Genomic DNA, 20775 nt, shown 5'->3' with positions numbered 1-20775 from the left:
AGTCAGGGTTTACAACTCACTATCTAACCCATTTGCCATTGTCTCAGGGGTCAGACAAGGTTCGATACTTGCACCATTCTTGTTCAACCTTGTAATCGACTGGGCATTGCTCGAAGCAACGGAAAACCAACCCCTTGGCATCGCCCTTGACGATATGGTAATTACAGATCTAGACTTCGCTGATGATATCTGTTTACTTGAAGACAATATCAAAGATGCACAGACACTTCTTGATCTAGTCACTCGCGCCGCTGCAAAAGGCGGTCTTGAAATAAACACATCCAAAACGAAATTCTGCTCTGCTTATCCTGGAGACCAAATGACCTGCAATGACGCCCCCATAGATAGGGTGAATACTTTCACCTATCTAGGCAGCAACCTGCAACTCGATGGTGACGTGTCACACGAAATCCAGATCCGCCTCGGAAAAGCAACAGGACGCTTCAAACAATTAGACAAGCTCTGGAAACAAAGATCAGTCCCGACCAGAATCAAATCGAAAGTATACAAAGCATGTGTCGAAAGCGTGCTCCTGTACGGATGTGAATCCTGGCCAGTCAAGGCATCCGATACTCAACGCCTCGACTCCTTCAACTGCAGATGCCTGAGAAACCTTGGTGCTCCGACAGACACCATAAGTTCCACCGTACAACAAAGACGCCTCAAATGGCTAGGGCACACCCTACGCATGGAACCCAACATGATACCCAACGCATGCCTGGAATTTGAGAAAGCCGACAACTGGAAGAGACCCCCCGGTGGAGTAAAGAACTCGTGGAGACGGTTAGTGAAGAAGGAACTCCGCCCATTCTTGAAACCCCAAAAAATGACCCACAAGAACTGGGAGGCAAGCTGGTTCGATTTGGCCAAAGATACTGCACTGAACAGGCCGCAGTGGAAAGCAATTGTGAGAGATATACATATGGCGGGCAATGGGCAGTAATGCTCGAAAACGCCCTACGAAGACGAAGATTGCTCTTTTTAATTACTTCCGTTGGTTCTGAATTTTGCTACTAATTTTACAGAAAATTCTCCAATTCAAAAGACACAAATGAAATATAATTAAAAACAAATGAAGTATAACTGATAAGTTTGTTTCGAAACAGTAAAAGAATATCCGTCCTTGATTTATTCGCCTATATGGTTGCGCCTGGGAAAACTTTGATTTCAATACTGTATTTAATTAACCATCTCTGATTGAGCAGAATCAATTGCGGGAATTATAAAGACGTGAATTGTAGTGTTATTATGTCTTTCTTTTGTCAGCAATATTTTATCATCAAGAGCGACGAGAGGTACAAATTTTGTTTCTGCTTCTAGGTGATGCTGAGACTTACTCTTCAGATTTGTCACTACTACCTCCTTCTGACTTCCCATTATTGATGTGTACAATAAAGCGCCATGAATAGCAAAGTTTCCCCAAAATCCTTCAATTTGTATAAATGCGCTGAGCGTCTTGTGAGTAAGATTAGTTTTATAGACTTGAACGATGTGTTTCTCCAGTTGTCCTATTATAAGGAAGTCTTGCGTGATTTGTAACTGACTAATTTGACCAGAGAAGGGGCTCTGTACATAGAATGAATGTTCAAAGTTCTCGTAGAAGTGTAGATCGTTCGTGTGTTTTACATACAAAGCAATAATTTGCTTCGACTCCAGGCAACTGAGCTTCCATGCACCTCTAGATGACACCTGTTTTGTTGGTATGTTCGTTGGTTTCCTGTCTTGTAACGAAATTTTCAACAATTGTTTTTCGGATAATTCACCTAAAAGCAAATGGTCAAAATTATGCATATTTACTCTAGGACAAGCGTAGTGTTTTACAGTCTGTCTAATTTTTTCAACCTAACTTGCATAAATTAGTGCTCAGCATAAATGCGCACTTAGTATTCGTGTACTGCTCGTGTTTTATCGACTTTATTGCCAACTGATGAATGAAGGTTTGTAAGCGCTAATGGAAAGGCATTTGATTCGAAATCTCTAGCTCTGACGATTGAAAACCGTCGGCAGATTTTTTAATTTTTCTAACAGCATTTTCAATACAACAGCTGTTTTGCCGTGTTGTCGTTTAGGTTTGTGAAGTGCAGCTTCGCCTCTGTGTGTAAAATTTATTTTTCTTTCAATTATCTATTCTTTTTGGTACAAAAGCAACACCCAATGCTACTAGATTTGTTTGCTTTGAACCTATTTCTCACTTAAATTATGAATTTTCAATAGCTCATTTTTGGAGATTGGCCGATCTTTCAAAACATGTAAAATTAGAATGGAGGCACGTTGCTGCTATTTTATTCAGCAACGGAACCTTGTTCCATTAAGTTCCAAAGTGAGTTGAAAGTTCGTGGCCACTTCGTCAAGCAGCAGCTCAATTTGACTTAAATTTTGATAACATATAACTCCATTCAGTTGCTTCGACAAGAAACTTGATGCTTCTCTAAGGGGGTGAATTAAAATGAGCCCTTCCGTCATCCAACGGCCGTGCACAGGTTGGATAGGGCCATACCAGCGCTATATAAATACATCGGCAAACTTTTATGAATAAATCAAATCGATTTGAAAACATCAGAGAATTGCCAATTAAAACCATCCCTCCTCGATTATAGCACTGATGGAATTGTCTATGTTGTATGTATTTGAAAGTTTTTTGCACCCACTGAGGCAGAGGATTGCACTCCTCAGAAGTGCAAAACTTATTTTGTTTCTTACAAAGTTTATAGTGTCGGAGTATGATTCCTTCCGTTTTTCGCTTAATTTCTCTGCTTGTTGCGTTGAACCTATTTCTCACTTAAACTATGAAAAACGCAAAGTTCAATTTATCGACAACTCCATAAGCGCTATTGTAGAGGAAGGACGGCTAAGATAAATTAACATTATGACGATGCATTTAATGCTGATTTATGACTTCATTGCTGATATATGCATTTTTATATCGCTGGTATGGCCCTATCCAGCTTGTGCACTTACCGTAACTAAACGGAAGGGCCCCTTTTGTAATTTAGTTTTTTATTTCTCTGCTAGTTTCTGGACGGTTTTTGTAGAGCCTGGTGCTGCGCCTCCAGTACACTTAAAAATTAGTAGAACAAAGGTGCTGTGTTCCACATCTAAAATTCTTTGTTGGTATTTTAATGTTTTGACACTCATGAAATTTGCAGGCGCCAGATACAGGTGTAGGGCGGGATTTAGCATGGGGTTGACAAGTTTTACATCGAAAAAGGTTCGGCCTCCCCAGAGTGCATTTGCCTTGATGTCATTTCGAGCGTCCTGGTGAAAGTTTCTTGCATGCTCTTTCCGTTCTATCTCAACATCATGGCATACTTCGTCTCCTAGAAACTTTCTTGCATGCTCTTTCCGTTCTATCTCAACATCATGGCATACTTCGTCTACCTAAGACAATGAAATTCGTGATACCTATGCGTCCCTCCTGGACGAAGTGTGCAATGATGTTTCGGCTCTATCTCAACATCATGGCATACGTCGTCCAGGAGTGTCGCAAAGGTATCGCGAATTTCATTGTCGTAGGTGAGTGTATCCACCTTAGGGGCAGTGTAGAGAGTGGGTCAGCGTGAACGGTTGTCCACATGGGCATGTATGGTGAGTGTTTGGTGGCTCCCAACCAGATCTCAGATGTAATCCATCTTCAAACTCTGATTTGTTGAGGGAAAAATTGTGCTTTTTCAAGGGTAGCACGCTTAGCCAGTTCGATGCTCCTTTCTGTGATGCTAGATTTTTTGTTAGCTTTTTTCTGATGAGCAATTTTCTATAATTTAAGCTTTTTTGAGAGTGTGATGTTCTGTCTCTCAGTTGTGATTTTAGTGTTTTAGGACAAGCGTAGTGTTTTACAGTCTGTCTAATTTTTTCAACCTAACTTGCATAAATTAGTGCTCAGCATAAATGCGCACTTAGTATTCGTGTACTGCTCGTGTTTTATCGACTTTATTGCCAACTGATGAATGAAGGTTTGTAAGCGCTAATGGAAAGGCATTTGATTCGAAATCTCTAGCTCTGACGATTGAAAACCGTCGGCAGATTTTTTAATTTTTCTAACAGCATTTTCAATACAACAGCTGTTTTGCCGTGTTGTCGTTTAGGTTTGTGAAGTGCAGCTTCGCCTCTGTGTGTAAAATTTATTTTTCTTTCAATTATCTATTCTTTTTGGTACAAAAGCAACACCCAATGCTACTAGATTTGTTTGCTTTGAACCTATTTCTCACTTAAATTATGAATTTTCAATAGCTCATTTTTGGAGATTGGCCGATCTTTCAAAACATGTAAAATTAGAATGGAGGCACGTTGCTGCTATTTTATTCAGCAACGGAACCTTGTTCCATTAAGTTCCAAAGTGAGTTGAAAGTTCGTGGCCACTTCGTCAAGCAGCAGCTCAATTTGACTTAAATTTTGATAACATATAACTCCATTCAGTTGCTTCGACAAGAAACTTGATGCTTCTCTAAGGGGGTGAATTAAAATGAGCCCTTCCGTCATCCAACGGCCGTGCACAGGTTGGATAGGGCCATACCAGCGCTATATAAATACATCGGCAAACTTTTATGAATAAATCAAATCGATTTGAAAACATCAGAGAATTGCCAATTAAAACCATCCCTCCTCGATTATAGCACTGATGGAATTGTCTATGTTGTATGTATTTGAAAGTTTTTTGCACCCACTGAGGCAGAGGATTGCACTCCTCAGAAGTGCAAAACTTATTTTGTTTCTTACAAAGTTTATAGTGTCGGAGTATGATTCCTTCCGTTTTTCGCTTAATTTCTCTGCTTGTTGCGTTGAACCTATTTCTCACTTAAACTATGAAAAACGCAAAGTTCAATTTATCGACAACTCCATAAGCGCTATTGTAGAGGAAGGACGGCTAAGATAAATTAACATTATGACGATGCATTTAATGCTGATTTATGACTTCATTGCTGATATATGCATTTTTATATCGCTGGTATGGCCCTATCCAGCTTGTGCACTTACCGTAACTAAACGGAAGGGCCCCTTTTGTAATTTAGTTTTTTATTTCTCTGCTAGTTTCTGGACGGTTTTTGTAGAGCCTGGTGCTGCGCCTCCAGTACACTTAAAAATTAGTAGAACAAAGGTGCTGTGTTCCACATCTAAAATTCTTTGTTGGTATTTTAATGTTTTGACACTCATGAAATTTGCAGGCGCCAGATACAGGTGTAGGGCGGGATTTAGCATGGGGTTGACAAGTTTTACATCGAAAAAGGTTCGGCCTCCCCAGAGTGCATTTGCCTTGATGTCATTTCGAGCGTCCTGGTGAAAGTTTCTTGCATGCTCTTTCCGTTCTATCTCAACATCATGGCATACTTCGTCTCCTAGAAACTTTCTTGCATGCTCTTTCCGTTCTATCTCAACATCATGGCATACTTCGTCTACCTAAGACAATGAAATTCGTGATACCTATGCGTCCCTCCTGGACGAAGTGTGCAATGATGTTTCGGCTCTATCTCAACATCATGGCATACGTCGTCCAGGAGTGTCGCAAAGGTATCGCGAATTTCATTGTCGTAGGTGAGTGTATCCACCTTAGGGGCAGTGTAGAGAGTGGGTCAGCGTGAACGGTTGTCCACATGGGCATGTATGGTGAGTGTTTGGTGGCTCCCAACCAGATCTCAGATGTAATCCATCTTCAAACTCTGATTTGTTGAGGGAAAAATTGTGCTTTTTCAAGGGTAGCACGCTTAGCCAGTTCGATGCTCCTTTCTGTGATGCTAGATTTTTTGTTAGCTTTTTTCTGATGAGCAATTTTCTATAATTTAAGCTTTTTTGAGAGTGTGATGTTCTGTCTCTCAGTTTTGATGTTCATTTTTATGAGAGTTTGTTCCGTTTCAGCTATTTCTGGATCACTGTTTTCTAATGAATCGAAAATTGCTCGTGACCACTCATGAATGCTGGAAAAGTCATAGTGCAAAACGGCTGCGATCTTCATCTGTTATATGGTTTTTTACCAGTAATACTAGGAAGTAGCTGTTGTCTCACGTTTTTCTCAGTTATGTCCATTTTCTTAAATGCTTCCTGAGTTGTTCTGGTTATGACGCTTGATTTTTTTTGAACTCATTCGTGTAGCAGATCTGTTTTGTGGTGATGTTTTAGCTATTTTGGAAAGATTTTTTAGTGTACTTGTCTTTTCAGTTTCGCTTTCCATGCATTTACCATTTCAATACTATTTGATTATTTTATTTACATTTTGTTACCATTTTTTTGTTAGTGGCTTGGAATAACTTTATGGCGCATTCCCGACGGTTTTTGTTTATTATGAGTTGAGACTTGGAAGGTTTCACATTGTAGCCGAAAGACTTTCCTTGTACATCTAGGTTGTCGAGTATTGCACCGCTTCCGTTTGCAGCGCTTCCGTCTTCTGCGTACCATTTTTGGATGACATTTGGTTTTCACAGGAGCTCGATTACTGGGGTTATACCTATTCCGTACATACTCCTTGCAAGGGGTCTACCTTGCGTTGTGCCTTAGGTAGATCTCAAAACCGTGTTGTTGACATATAATTTTTAGGGATGTTTTGTCTGAATTGACTAGCTCATGTTGTAGTGCCGGTCAAAGGACTTATTTAGAGAAAGCTCTCTATTGAGCGAGTTGATGGCTTTTTCGGCATCAATAAGTAGTATGGCGGCCGTTTCCGGTTTCTCAAACTCGTTCCTCAAGCTGTGCATAACATATTCAATTCCACACTACTGAGTTGCAAATTTCTTCCGTGATTTTTATGGACCGATTTTATGCAATGGATGATTCTTTTGTCAATTATTGGTCTCAGAACCTCGCATATACTAAAAGGCCTTACCCCCTGAATTTTTGTGTAGATGTATCAAATGAGACAAGTTAAACGCCGCTAGGTTTTCATGGGGGAGAACTTTACTTGCTATTGAGTAGGCTAGCTTTGCAATTAGTTAGCAAAGCTCAATGGATGTCTGGTTGATTGGGTGGCGTTTATTTGTTCCCTTATAGAGGAGTGGTATAGCATTGTTTTTTCATTTACTTTAGTTATATAGTGTTCGCTGCTTTGGCTTAGGGGTGTTTTTATTTCAGGATACTAAGGACTTTTTTTCCTCGAATAACTTCGTTTAGGGGAAGTTCTCTTTTTGTTTTGTTGTCTGAAAGACAGCCAAAGGCGGCAGATTCTTTGCCAGTACTCATTAGTTTATCCGAATTGCTTAACTTCCTCGTTTACTTAGCTTTTTTCTGTTTTTGATGTCTAATTTGGAAGCATTGCTTCCACAAAATTATGCGGAGACTCAGAGTAATGGAATTGGATCCGTTTGTTTCTGGATTTAGTTTTGGGAAGCAGCAAATGTGGGAGAGTCATTGCTATTTTCATTGCGTCGTTAGAGTTTGGTTTTTCTCTTTACTAATGACAACAGCTGCTGCTGGTTCAGTAATTCAATGAATTCGAAATCGGGCTTCTTTTTCTTGCTTAGGAATATGAAGAGCGGTTTCCAGTTAACGATGTTTTTATGTATGTATCTTATTTTAATTTCAAGTTCTTGGTCGATAAGTTTCCAGAAGTCAGAGGGGAACGTTTGTTGTGGGTATTGCCGGTGATGTTTCTTCTTGAGATACGATGAGGGCTGTGCTTGGTGGTCTGTTGGTGGTGTTAAATCCTTATGCAAAGTTCTCAATGGTGCGTTCTATGCAGGAGAACCCATCTATACTATATTTAAATGCTAATGACAGCTATCTCCCATGTTTAAGTGTAATAATTTTGCATGTTTAACAACAATTTTTTCATGTTTAAGCTATATCCTAAATTGCAATGCTTAAAAAATTTTTGAATTAATTTTCCACAAGGTCATGAATTTTTCATTAGTTTTTTTTTGAGGCCAAATTAAATCTGTCTGTCTGTCTGTATACCTGCTTTTTTAATTAATTCGACAATTTATAATTAATTTGATTATGTCTATCTACCCGACTCCTAATTTTTTAACTCTCAATGTTGTTTTGTCGATTCACTTCAAAATAGTAAAACTGCCGAACAGTTGTCTCCAATCCTTCGCTTTTCGGTCCTTTATGCTGTCTTTTTTTTCATCTTTTTTTATTTGACTTTCTTTTTCTATCTTCTTTTTCTATCTTTTTTTTCATCTTTTTTTCTATCTTTCTTTTTTCAATCTTTTTCTATCTTTCTTTTTTCAATCTTTTTCTATCTTTCTTGCAATATTTTTCTATCTTTATTTTTTCTATCCTTTTTTTCAATCTTTTTCTATCTTTCTTTTTTCAATCTTTTTCTATCTTTCTTTTTTCAATCTTTTTCTATCTTTCTTTTTTCTATCCTTTTTTTTTTCAATCTTTTTCTATCTTTCTTTTTTCAATCTTTTTCTATCTTTCTTTTTTCAATCTTTTTCTATCTTTCTTTTTCAATCTTTTCTCAATATTTCCCTATCTTTCTTTTTTCTATCTTTCTTTTTTTTTCAATCTTTTCCTATCTTTCTTTTTTCAATCTTTCTTTTTTCAATCTTTTTCTATCTTTCTTTTTTCAATATTTTTCTATCTTTCTTTTTTCAATCTTTTTCTATTTTTCTTTTTTCAATCTTTTTCTATCTTTTTATTTTCAATCTTCTATCTTTCTTTTTTCAATCTTTTTCTATCTTTCTTTTTCAATCTTTTTACAATCTTTCTCTATCTTTCTTTTTTCAATCTTTATCTTTCTTTTTTTTCAATCTTTTTCTATCTTTCTTTTTTCAATCTTTTTCTATCTTTCTTTTTTCAATCTTTTTCTATCTTTCTTTTTTCAATGTTTTTCTGTCTTTCTTTTTTCTATCTTTCTTTTCTCAATCTTTTTCTATCTTTCTTTTTTCAATCTTTTTCTATCTTTCTTTTTTCAGTCTTTTTCGATCGTTCTTTTTTTCAATTTTCTTCTATCTTTCTTTTTTTCAATCTTTTTCTATCTTTCTTTTCTCAATCTTTTTCTATCTTTCTTCTTTCAATATTTTTCTGTCTTTCTTTTTTCTATCTTTCTTTTCTCAATCTTTTTCTATCTTTCGTTTTTCAATATATTTTTCTATCTTTTTTTTTCAATCTTGTCGTAATAAAATTTGCTGCTCTGCATCCCGCTACATGATACGTGGATGTATGCTTTGCAAATCACTGGTTTGCCTGTACTTCGGCACGGACCTTCACTGGTTTTTCACGGGTGGAGGTTCTTGCGGTTGGGTCCGGGTAAGGGGGAGTATCGCGGCTTGACGAGCTTGACTCCAAAATCCCGTCCCGGGACTTCTTACAAGCGTACCATTATCATATCACATGAAACTCAATGGATGTCTGGTTGAGGTGTTTTAAAATCCTCCATTCGTTCGCATCTAGACCTGAAGAACCGTGGCCTCCGTGCGTTTTAGGGTTAATTTTTGAACTGTTGTGTCGTTTATTTGTTCCCATATAGAGGAGTGGTATAGCATTGTTTTTTCACTTATTTTAGTTATATAGTGTACGCTGCTTTGGCTTAGGGGTGTTTTTATTTCAGGATACTAAAGACTTTTTTTCCTCGAATAACTTCGTTTAGGGGAAGTTCTCTTTTTGTTTTGTTGTCTGAAAGACAGCCAAAGGCGGCAGATTCTTTGCCAGTACTCATTAGTTTATCCGAATTGCTTAACTTCCTCGTTTACTTAGCTTTTTTCTGTTTTTGATGCCTAATTTGGAAGCATTGTTTCCACAAAATTATGCGGAGACTCAGAGTAATGGAATTGGATCCGTTTGTTTCTGGATTTAGTTTTGGGAAGCAGCAAATGTGGGAGAGTCATTGCTATTTTCATTGCGTCGTTAGAGTTTGGTGTTTCTCTTTACTAATGAAAACAGCTGCTGGTTCAGTAATTCAATGAATTCGAAATCGGGCTTCTTTTTCTTGCTTAGGAATATGAAGAGCGGTTTCCAGTTAACGATGTTTTTATGTATGTATCTTATTTTAAATTCAAGTTCTTGGTCGATAAGTTTCCAGAAGTCGGAGGGGAACGTTTGTTGTGGGTATTGCCGGTGATGTTTCTTCTTGAGATTCGATGAGGGCTGTGCTTGGTGGTCTGTTGGTGGTGTTAAATACTTATGCAAAGTTCTCAGGGGTGCGTTCTATGCAGGAGAACCCATCGTAATAAAATTTGCTGCTCTGCAGCCCGCTACATGATACGTGGATGTATGCTTTGCAAATCACTGGTTTGCCTGTGCTTCGGCACGGACCTTCACTGGTTTTTCACGGGTGGAGGTTCTTGCGGTTGTGTCCGGGTAAGGGGGAGTATTGCGGCTTGACGCGCTTCTCCAAAATCCCGTCCCGTGACTTCTTACAAGCGTACCATTATCATATCACATGAAACTATTTAGTAAGTTTATCACAACAATTAGGCTATGTTGAGATAGATCCAACCTGTTCACGGAATTAAATTATAAAAGCAAAAGATTGTTCTTACACGAATTCTCGTCAAAATACGTTATAAGCTGACGCATTATTTTTGACAAACGTAAATAGACGCTCAGTCGTGGTTCAAGCGTCACTTATTATAATAATTATCTCACTATTTGTCAACAAAACTATCAACTTCAAAAACTATCAGTAGTGGGAAGATCCCCGATTTAGCGACCACTTTCAAAGTATTTTACACAAAATTATTTCTTTCGGAAAAGTCTTCCCTGCCAAATCTGAGATTTTGGGTTCAGTTCAAAGACTTTTTGGGAACCTCAGCTTTTTGTGTTTGCACCCAAATTTTTCTAACACCAAAAATTATGGCCCTCGGAAAAGTTAAAATTTTTATTTTTGACCTTTTTTTTGAAAAATTTCTCGAATTACCCTCCTAAATCTGAGATTTTGGATTCAATCAAAATTAAAGGTTGCATGAATCCCTTCTGCATAAGTGGTAACGTCCATTTTTTCATACAAAAAGCTATCGTTCTCAGAAATGTCAAATTTTTGATTTGTTGACCGTTCTCTGGACTTTTCTCGCTAACTATCCTGCCAAATCCGATAGCATAGATTTAATCAAAACAACAGGCAACCTGCTATCCTGGTGTTCTTAAGGGCTATTTTTCTATTTCTTGCGTCTTAAAGCGCCTTTCTGTTGTTTTTCGTTGGTCTTTTCAGCGTGAAGCTTTTTTCCCTAAAAATTTATATCTATTACCGCTGCTTTGACCTTTGTGTTTTCGTTTCGATGCTACTTTTTTGAGAAAAAAAACGAAACTACCGGGAGGCTTTGGAAGTCTAGGTTCAAAAGTTTTTCGAGCTGAAATTTATTTGAGAACAATTGTTTTCGGCACAACGTGTTGTCGGCTTAGTTACTTAGTTTATTTCTGTTTCAATGCTGATTTCTTGCTGGCAAATGGCATTCTTGACATGTTTTTTTTGCTTGTTTACATAAATTATAACCAACCTTCACGGTTTCATGCTGCTTCATTTTCAGTAGATTTGAAATATTCTGGTATTTTTATAATTTTTTAACGAATTTCGCAATTCTCGATTTCTTGCCCTTAACGACTTCAAGTGGCTTGATTTTCTTCGGATTTTGGACCTCTGGTTTTTCAGACGAAAGGTAATCTGATAGGTTTTTAGCTTAACATTTTCAGAGTGAATCACAACCAGAGTTAATATTTAACGCGAAAAGATTTTTAATTTATTCTTACCGTCGGCTATCACCAAGAAATCCCCGATGAAATCAAAATCGTGTATTTTGTCGAAGTCCATTGTCCACATAGACTTGAACTTGATTCCTTCGTCCTCGTTGTAGTCCACTTGGTAGTAGTTGATTCGGCTGCTATTTTCGTTCACAGCCATGAATTTGGGCCACTTATTTGATTCATTGCTGCTGGCTTCTCCACTTGGCTTCAGTTTTATTTGGTTGAATACAGTTCGCCCCTTGAACACTACTTCATCTTTGATCACACTCATGTTTCAATATATACGCTCTTTTTCCAGAAGTTGTATTGTCCTAAACCCTCTTCTGATTTGCCAATTAGTAAATTTCCCCAATTCTTATGATTCCTCAAATCCAAAAATCGGCGTCACTTTTCTGTTGAGCTCTTCAATTCAGATGCCTAATTGAGATTTGATTTGTTATTTGGCTGATGTTAGATTGTAATTGGTTTTGTCGAAACAATGAAGACTTATTGCGGGAATTCGATCAATTTGTCAAATAAACAAACGAAGTTGTTGTTCTTCTGTTGAATTAACCCTTATACGTAATTAGATCTTTGTAGAAAGCATTTCTGCTGTAAAAGTTTAGTTTCTGATTTAATTCTTTATGTCAATGGCAAGCTGTTTTTGTGGTTTTATACTTTTTGGTATCTCAATTAAGAGTTTATGCTCTGACCATTATGTATATATACTTTTCATTGTGTTGAACAAGTTTTTGCTTAGCTTTGCATAAAAACAAGTTTGATTAAGTTGGCTTGAAGAAAGTACACAAAAGTGAGACGTCGAATGTTCACATGTACGTTAGTTTGTCAACCTCTTTATGGAGTGCCAACTGTCCTCTTGATTTCAAAACACCTGATTAATCTCATTGTTTGCCTTTTCTTTTATGGACTAATGGATTCGAATACTTCAAGTTATTGAAAGTTTTAGATTTAAGAAATTTTGTTTGTGCGTGTAATTGAAATCTAAACCCGATTTTCGAGTTTTTATTTTTTTTGTGATTTGGGATTACTACCTTCATAAAAGCAAAAGCGTGTACTAGCAGAAAGGTAGACTCAACATTGTGTATTTTTTCTAAATAATTATAACACATTGTTGATTTTAGTTTTGAAATGCGAGGTACAAAACGCATTGGTCTTGAAATGCGTCTTTTTAGCCTTCTTTTAGCCTTAAATTTTTAATACTTATTATCTACTTATTATTTATTAATATCACGTCAAAAAGCTATAGACACAGTATTGATATCCAATGATTCTTTCGAAAAATGATGTCTAAAATTATTTACTGCTTTATAGCTTCGAGGATGTTGATTGAAAGAGCTTGTTTTATACTCATAATTAGAGAAGTTTTTGTACTGGTCCGATTTGGTAACAAAATAGTGTTTTTTAAGAACAAATCAATCTATCAACCCAAATTTGAATAAAATCATGGAGTTACAAGTGAAGTCTTTGGAGAAGCTCATAGAAGGGAAAAGTGCTGATTTGCAGAAAGTGCAGATAGAGACAGTGGAGGCGGAGAAAGAAGTGCTGAAGAGAAAAGACGAAGAGAAGCAGTTGTTTAAGTTGAAGAGAGAGTTGGAGGGGAAGATAGTAGAGGCAAATCAGAAGCTGAGTAGAGTCAGAGTTGAACTAGGTTAAGGTCAATCTGAATTTAAAAGACTTAATGTGAAACCTTTTTTAAAAACGAATGTTTTTTGGCGAATTTTTTTTTGTCTTTTTTGGCACTCGTTAATCTGGTGGTCATGTTTTAGTTTAAAACTTTTAAGAGCATGCTAAGGGAGACTGTTTACGAAGTTTTATGGACTCGTAGATTCCGGGATCCTATAATTTCTCAAATATTTTTGTTAAGTTTGTTAAGTTGCTGGACTTGTAAGTAGGATTCATTGAATTATGATATGGCAGAATGGCACTAAACCTATTTAAACAACATTTTACAATTTGCTCAAAATGTTTCGAATTTGCCCAAAATTTAAAATTGAAGTATTGACATAGTATTAAATATTGATACACTTGGAATTTATACAGAGATAGAAAAAGAAAGATCTCAGTGGCTCGCATCGTTTCTGGAGAAGAGAAATAGCGCCAATAAGGCACTGAAATCAGAGATAGAAGCATTGAATGATGACTTGGAACTCTCTCGAACTAAAGGATTTGCTGAAATTGGCAAATTGTCTGCTGCAGCTTCATTGAGCGAACAGCGCAAATCTCAGGAAAGAATGTTAGTTATGCCAAGTTTTTCCACAGAAGACTCGAAAAGACAAAAATGTAAACATGTCTTTTATTTGGTATTCAGTTAGCTATGTTCATTACCCTTGCAATAAGCAAGGGTATTGCAACCGGGTACATGACTTTTTCCCCGTAAACTACTTTGTCCACAGGATCACTTCTAAAGGATCTCTAGAGAATCTTCACTTAAGTAGGATCTTCACTTTCATTTCTATCATATAAGTGGTCATTTGTTCAAATTTGTTTCAGGTTGTAAATATCTTTTCAAAGAATATTCATTTTTTTGGGTTGGTGGTTTTCGTCCTAGAATCTGTCGGTTAATTTTCCGCTTTTTTGATCGCCATTTTTTATCTGGCAGGGTTTACGTTGGTTTATTTTTTAAAGCATGGTTTTTTCCAATTTAAACAGTTTGTACTAACTTACCAAATTACAAAATTTACCATATCTGATTTTGAGTTTTTCGCTTTTTTTAAATAATTCAAACAGCTTCAGTTTATGTTATATCGACTTAGTCAACTTATTTTGCGTAATTTCGATGACAAAATATATCCGTTTCGGATTGTGTTTCAGTTTGGATGGGTCGTAATAACTTTTAAATTTTATGAAATTTTTTATGACAACAGACCAATAGATTTGTTTTTGGCTCCACAGGTTTCGACCCAAAGTTTGCCGCCTTTTTTGCCGCTCTGTAAGTGATTTCCATTCTTGTGTAAGTGAGTTTTTTTTTACTTCTGTTTTTTTTTGTTCACCATTTTGTAGAGCCATGTGTTTTTTGCATGGCAAGTGTTGCGAAGCTCCGCTTCGGCTTTGTGTTATCTGTGTCCCGATAATTTATATGTCCCGATATTACTAAGAGTCAATGATCATCGTTCAGACTCTGCAATTCAATTCTAGTTGATTTTTTAGAAGGTTGGCAAAATGCACTCTCCAATTATGAATGCCAAAATTTCGCAAAAAATGCGATCGATTTTTAGTTTCGAAAGTGAAACTTAGTTTTTCCACCGGAATTAAGTTTTTTCCAGTTTTCTCAATTTGGGTTAAATTTGTCAAAAAAAAGTGGCAATCACAAATTGTTCTAGAAATTATACGAGCTTTAAGGCCATATTTTTTTTGCTTCCAACTACGAAAGTTGAAGTTTTTTTTTTCAAAATCAAGTCAGTCTTTTTCTCTGTTTACTTTCGTTTTTTGACTCTTTTCCAACTGTCTGTTCGCTATGTTTTGGTCTTCAATTTCATTTGATATTTTGACTAATTAGGGCAAAAATAGACTTGAATGTCATCGAACCCCTGAAACTCCAGGAAGAGGAATTAAATAAAATTTATTCGGAACTGGAGGTATCTGTACGCGAAGCTGAGACCATATTAGCGACCAGAACTGAAAAGGAACATGAGTTGAATTCTTTGCTCAAAGACACTGCCGTCCAAGAAAAGTGCATCAATGCTTGGACCATCAAAATTAAAAAATGTATGACAAGAAATCACAATATTCCAAATCCTCATAATGAAGCATCATTGTCGTCTAGTAGAGAAATGTATATGAACACGAGGTCCGAAAAGTTTAGTTTCAACGGTACAAATTCAAACTTAGATAATCAAAATTCTGCTAGAGCCGACAATCATTTTGGGTCAAATTACGATAATGAATTCGAAATGATAGAAGAAATAGAAGCAGAGCTCCTAGAGCAAGAGAGAGTTTTCAGGAATGAATATGTGGAATGACTTGAATCCGATGATTAAGTTCCAAGAGTTCAGCTTAAAGTGAACTGCTATTCAAATTAATGTTTTAAACTGACATGTTGATGCTAGGTTGACGTAAGATGAAGCGGAAAAGTGGAAAATAAGTTTGTTCCCAAATTGGCCCAAGAAAAAATAGTACCATATACGTGAAAGACAAATATCTACAAATGTTTTCCTAGAAAAAGTAGTTTGTTCAAAGCTTTGTTGATAATGCTATCGAATTTGCTCATCTAACATCACTTTTCAGATAGTATAGTTGAGTTATTATGAATGCGGGAGAGGGATCGTTGGGAACGCTGGACCTTCACCAGGGAAACCTGTTGATCCTTTCTCTGGACAAGGGGTTTCGATCTGGCCTACCTGGAGATCAAATTGACAGTCTAGTGTCACTGCCTACTATACTGAACCAGATTCCACTTCCAGTGCTGATTAATTCTGCTTTTCTTAAACTGGCGGATTTGTTCCGAGCTGCGAACAATACAGGTTTAAGTACTTTCCATTAGTTTCCAAAATTAATCAAAGAATATTTTTTGGTCAACTGCTTTCGACTTTGAAGCTGCTAATGATGTTCCCGGTTTGATTTACTTCCACAACACAAGTGGTATTTGGAACTGGGTATTTTAAATCGGTTTTTGTGACAGAACCGCACATTTCCGTCCAAATTTTCGTTTTTTAGACATAATTTTAGAAGCATGTATTTTTCTGTTCGTAAAAAAAATAATAATCCTGTTTTTTTTTGATATTTGAAGAATTTTTCTTATATTTTCCTGTTTTTGCGTTACTAAACCTTTTGCCAAAAATATATTTTCAAGTAAAATATTAAATCATCCATTACGCCACATGTTAATAAATAGTATATACATTATGCATAAACGTATACACAAGTTATTACGCTTGCGATTAGCAAGCGTTGTCAAATCGGAATATAGTTTTTATCAGGTTAACAACTAGTTTAGCAAAATCAGTGGAATCATTTATGATGAGGCTATGCAGCTGACATGCTCAATTTTGATGAAAATTCAAAATTAACAACTGGGTAGATAATACTTATACTGATATATGCTATAACTAGAAAGCAAATCGTGTGTATAATTATAAAGTTTCGATGCTCATTTTCTGCTCATGATTTTTCGGCTTAATGGTCTTTGACTTAAGCTCGTCGGTTTAGTTTCCAAATTCTGAAGTTGACTTTGCACGTACTATTTCATAGCTAGCGTGGATCTTATCTGGGCGTTACATGCAATTTTTTTCAATATGTTTTTTGACAAAAACTTTCTGCTGAGTTTCAGCTAATCGGCTGTCGGCTTTATTTCAGTCGGTTTCTTACTGAATTTTTTTCTTTTAAATTTCCGGCAGACTCTGTCTCCAATTTTTGTATGCCCAAAGTCAACCCCACTAGGACGTCTTTGAAAAAAAATGAATTTACGCTTGTGATTTTGTTTAACAGAATCACTTGGTACCTTGCCGCACAATGAATTCAGATTACTATGAATATCGAGGACTCTAGTCTGGAGGTAACGAATACGCCTGGGGCAGCAAAGGTCCTGGGTTCGAATCTGATCGGGGCTTGTTTTTTTTAAACAAAAACATTGTCGGCTTATTATTCGTCTGTTTGTTTTCTTGGCCTTGATACCATATTTTAGATTTTTTGCCGAATGAAGTTTTTGTCTTAGTTGCTTTTTATGTTTTCATTTACTCCTGCAATTTGTAATTCTACTAACCTTCGTATATTTTCTTTTTTGTTTGTTTTTTTTTGCTTAAAAAAGTTTTCGGCTAATTATTTGTCTGCTTATCTGTTGTCGGCTTAGTTGTCGCGTCTTGGAATCATTTTTTTTGTTTCGCGCATTTTTCTTTCATGTTGCGTTTAGTGTTTGATTTAGTCCCACAAATTAATTTTTTGGTCAGCTTGACTTCGTACTTCCTTTTTTGTTTTGTTTTCGCAAAAGCTCCTCGGCCCAAAGTAGTTCGGCCTATTTTTCATCGGTTTAAGGACCTAATATTGGGCTGTTTTAAGAGAAATATAATTTTAACACATCCTTCCGTACTTTTCAAGTTCTTGTATGTTTACCAATCCTTTTGTTGAATTTTTTTTGTTATGAAAAATTATTTCCAAGTTTATTGGAAAATTTTTAGTATTTGTCAGAAACTTCTACTGATTTTCGAAAGAGGGGTGTCAATTGAAAAACTTTTTTCTCCCTTGTGTGCCTGCGTACTCTCTAGAGTCTCTTTTCACTTGAACCCTTTGTCTACAGCCTTCGAAAAAGTCTGTGGGTTGAATGTTTGACCAATTTTTTTGACTTTTTTTTCGTTTTTTCGAAATATTCTCCTCTGAATAGAACCTTTTGTTTTTCTTGAATAGAACGATTTTAAAAATTTTCCGGCATGAGTGGCTTCGAACAATTTTTTAAATATAAAATTATGGCCCTCGGAATATTCAAAAATTATTTTTTGACCATTTTGTGATCTTTTTGACTTTTCTCGAAAACTAAGCTCTCAAATCTGATTATGTAGGTTATATGGAGATACTGAGTAGTGGGAAGATCCCCGGTTTAGCATCAACTCCCAAAGTATTTTACATAAAATTGTTTCTCTCGGAAAAGTCTTTTTTTTTTCTACTGTTTTTTGATCTTAATGAATTTTCTCGAAAACTACCCTGCCAAATCTGAGATTTTGGGTTCAGTTCAAATGAGGGGTTTTTGGGAACCTAAGTTTTTTGTGTTTGCATTCAAATTTTTCTTACACCAAAAATTATGGCCCTCGGAAAAGTTTAAATTTTTCTTTTTGACCTTTTTTTGAAAGTTTTCTCGAATTACCCTCCCAAATCTGAGATTTTGGAGTCAATCAAAATTAAAGGCTGCATGAATCCCTTCTGCATAAGTGGTAACGTCCATTTTTTCATACAAAAAGCTATCGTTCTCGGAAATGTCAAATTTTTGATTTGTTGACCGTTCTCTGGACTTTTCTCGCTAACTATCCTGCCAAGTCCGATATCATAGATTTAATCAAAACAACAGGCAACCTGCTATCCTGATGTCCTTAAGGGCTATTTTTCTATTTCTTGCGTCTTAAAGCGCCTTTCTGTTGTTTTTCGTTGGTCTTTTCAGCGTGAAGCTTTTTTTCCCTAAAAATGTATATCTATTACCGCTGCTTTGACCTTTGTGTTTTCGTTTCGATGCTACTTTTTTTGAGAAAAAAAAACGAAACTACCGGGAGATTTTGGAAGTCTAGGTTCTAAAGTTTTTCGAGCTTAAATTTATTTAAGAACAATTGTTTTCGGCAGGGGCGGATCTAGGATTTTCTCGAGGGGGGGGGGGCGGATTTTCAAAAAAAAATTTCAACCACTTTTTTTTAGGTCGACCAAAATGATTTTTCGAGCTCTCCCAAAGCACTGTTTTGCCCCTATTTTGCCCAAAAAAACATTCAAAAAGTCAAAAAAAGCCGTTTTTGGGAACTTTTTGAAAAATTTTGACAAAAAAATCGCGTTTTTTTTTGCGCGCGCTCCCCCTCAAAGTTAGTATATATTGGCGCCTTTAGAAAAGTTTTAGGGTCGGTCGGCCAAAAATAGATTTCTGAAAAAGTATCAAAGGGGGGACCCTTTGGGTCGGCATGGGATCGAATCGCTTTGGAATATTCTGGTATTTTTAAAATTTTTAATTGAATTTCGCAATTCTCGATTTCTTGCCCTTCAAGTGGCTTGATTTTCTTCGGATTTTGGACCTCTGATTTTTTAGACGAAAGTCGAAATGTCTAAATGAAGTCGAAATGATAGAAGAAATAGAAGCAGAGCTCCTAGAGCAAGAGAGAGTTTTCAGGAATGAATATGTGGAATGACTTGAATCCGATGATTAAGTGCAAAGAGTTCAGCTTAAAGTGAACTGCTATTCAAATTAATGTTTTAAACTGACATGTTGATGCTAGGTTGACGTAAGATGAAGCGGAAAAGTGGACAATAAGTTTGTTCCCAAATTGGCCCAAGAAAAAATAGTACCATTTACGTGAAAGACAAATACCTACAAATGTTTTCCTAGCAAAAGTAGTTTGTTCAAAGCTTTGTTGATAATGCTATCGAATTTGCTCATCTAGCATCACTTTTCAGATAGCATAGTTGAGTTATTATGAATGCGGGAGAGGGATCGTTGGGAACGCTGGACCTTCACCAGGGAAACCTGTTGATCCTTTCTCTGGACAAGGGGTTCTGGCCTACCTGGAGATCAAATTGACAGTCTAGTGTCACTGCCTACTATACTGAACCAGATTCCACTTCCAGTGCTGATTAATTCTGCTTTTCTTAAACTGGCGGATTTGTTCCGAGCTGCGAACAATACAGGTTTAAGTACTTTCCATTAGTTTCCAAAATTAATCAAAGAATATTTTTTGGTCAACTGCTTTCGACTTTGAAGCTGCTAATGATGTTCCCGGTTTGATTTACTTCCACAACACAAGTGGTATTTGGAACTGGGTATTTTAAATCGGTTTTTGTGACAGAACCGCACATTTCCGTCCAAATTTTCGTTTTTTAGACATAATTTTAGAAGCATGTATTTTTCTGTTCGTCAAAAAAATAATAATCCTGTTTTTTTTTTGATATTTGAAGAATTTTTCTTATATTTTCCTGTTTTTGCGTTACTAAACCTTTTGCCAAAAATATATTTTCAAGTAAAATATTAAATCATCCATTACGCCACATGTTAATAAATAGTATATACATTATGCATAAACGTATACACAAGTTATTACGCTTGCGATTAGCAAGCGTTGTCAAATCGGAATATAGTTTTTTTCAGGATAACAACTAGTTTAGCAAAATCAGTGGAATCATTTATGATGAGGCTATGCAGCTGACATGCTCAATTTTGATGAAAATTCAAAATTAACTACTGGGTAGATAATACTTATACTGATATATGCTATAACTAGAAAGCAAATCGTGTGTATAATTATAAAGTTTCGATGCTCATTTTCTGCTCAAGATTTTTCGGCTTAATGGTCGTCGACTTAAGCTCGTCGGTTTAGTTTCCAAATTCTGAAGGTGACTTTGCACGTACTATTTCATAGCTAGCGTGGATCTTATCTGGGCGTTACATGCAATTTTTTTCAATATGGTTTTTGACAAAAACTTTCTGCTGAGTTTCAGCTAATCAGCTGTCGGCTTTATTTCAGTCGGTTTCTTACTGAATTTTTTTCTTTTAAA

General features: G+C 36.3%; 3 protein-coding genes across 3 annotated transcripts in view; 2 read left to right on the top strand and 1 right to left on the bottom strand.

The window, feature by feature from the left end:
• Window positions 1-1154: 1154 nt before the first annotated feature.
• Window positions 1155-12334, bottom strand: LOC134848106 (uncharacterized). Its single transcript, XM_063865453.1, has 2 exons — window positions 11614-12334; window positions 1155-1763 (listed from the first exon to the last, which is right to left on the bottom strand). The coding sequence occupies exons 1-2, from the start codon at window positions 11876-11878 to the stop codon at window positions 1180-1182; spliced, it is 849 nt and encodes a 282-aa protein (XP_063721523.1). The 5' UTR covers window positions 11879-12334; the 3' UTR covers window positions 1155-1179.
• Window positions 12335-12866: 532 nt separating this feature from the next.
• LOC134848198 (uncharacterized) lies at window positions 12867-15717 on the top strand. The gene is made up of 3 exons (XM_063865569.1): window positions 12867-13255; window positions 13648-13840; window positions 15104-15717. The coding sequence occupies exons 1-3, from the start codon at window positions 13051-13053 to the stop codon at window positions 15564-15566; spliced, it is 861 nt and encodes a 286-aa protein (XP_063721639.1). The 5' UTR covers window positions 12867-13050; the 3' UTR covers window positions 15567-15717.
• A 3967-nt stretch (window positions 15718-19684) lies between these two features.
• LOC134847905 (integrator complex subunit 7-like) overlaps window positions 19685-20775 on the top strand; it is a 44789-nt gene continuing 43698 nt past the window's right edge. Inside the window, exon 1 of the mRNA XM_063865170.1 lies at window positions 19685-19911. The gene's annotated coding sequence lies outside the window, so the exon portion shown is untranslated. The remainder of the gene's footprint in view (window positions 19912-20775) is intronic.

Source organism: Symsagittifera roscoffensis, chromosome 6 (assembly GCF_963678635.1).
Source record: "Symsagittifera roscoffensis chromosome 6, txSymRosc1.1, whole genome shotgun sequence".
Lineage (NCBI taxonomy): Eukaryota > Metazoa > Xenacoelomorpha > Acoela > Convolutidae > Symsagittifera > Symsagittifera roscoffensis.
This window is presented reverse-complemented; position numbering and strand designations above follow the sequence as displayed.

What these genes read in the sequence shown, in the direction of transcription:
- LOC134848106 (XM_063865453.1), bottom strand. Translation starts at nt 11,878, where the DNA reads ATGAGTGTGATCAAAGATGAAGTAGTGTTCAAGGGGCGAACTGTATTC. An exon ending in TTTCTTGGTGATAGCCGACG is followed by an intron (nt 1,764 to 11,613) that starts GTAAGAATAAAT and finishes ATTTGCTTTTAG; the next exon opens with GTGAATTATCCGAAAAACAA.
- LOC134848198 (XM_063865569.1), top strand. Translation starts at nt 13,051, where the DNA reads ATGGAGTTACAAGTGAAGTCTTTGGAGAAGCTCATAGAAGGGAAAAGT. An exon ending in TAGAGTCAGAGTTGAACTAG is followed by an intron (nt 13,256 to 13,647) that starts GTTAAGGTCAAT and finishes GAATTTATACAG; the next exon opens with AGATAGAAAAAGAAAGATCT. An exon ending in CGCAAATCTCAGGAAAGAAT is followed by an intron (nt 13,841 to 15,103) that starts GTTAGTTATGCC and finishes TTGACTAATTAG; the next exon opens with GGCAAAAATAGACTTGAATG.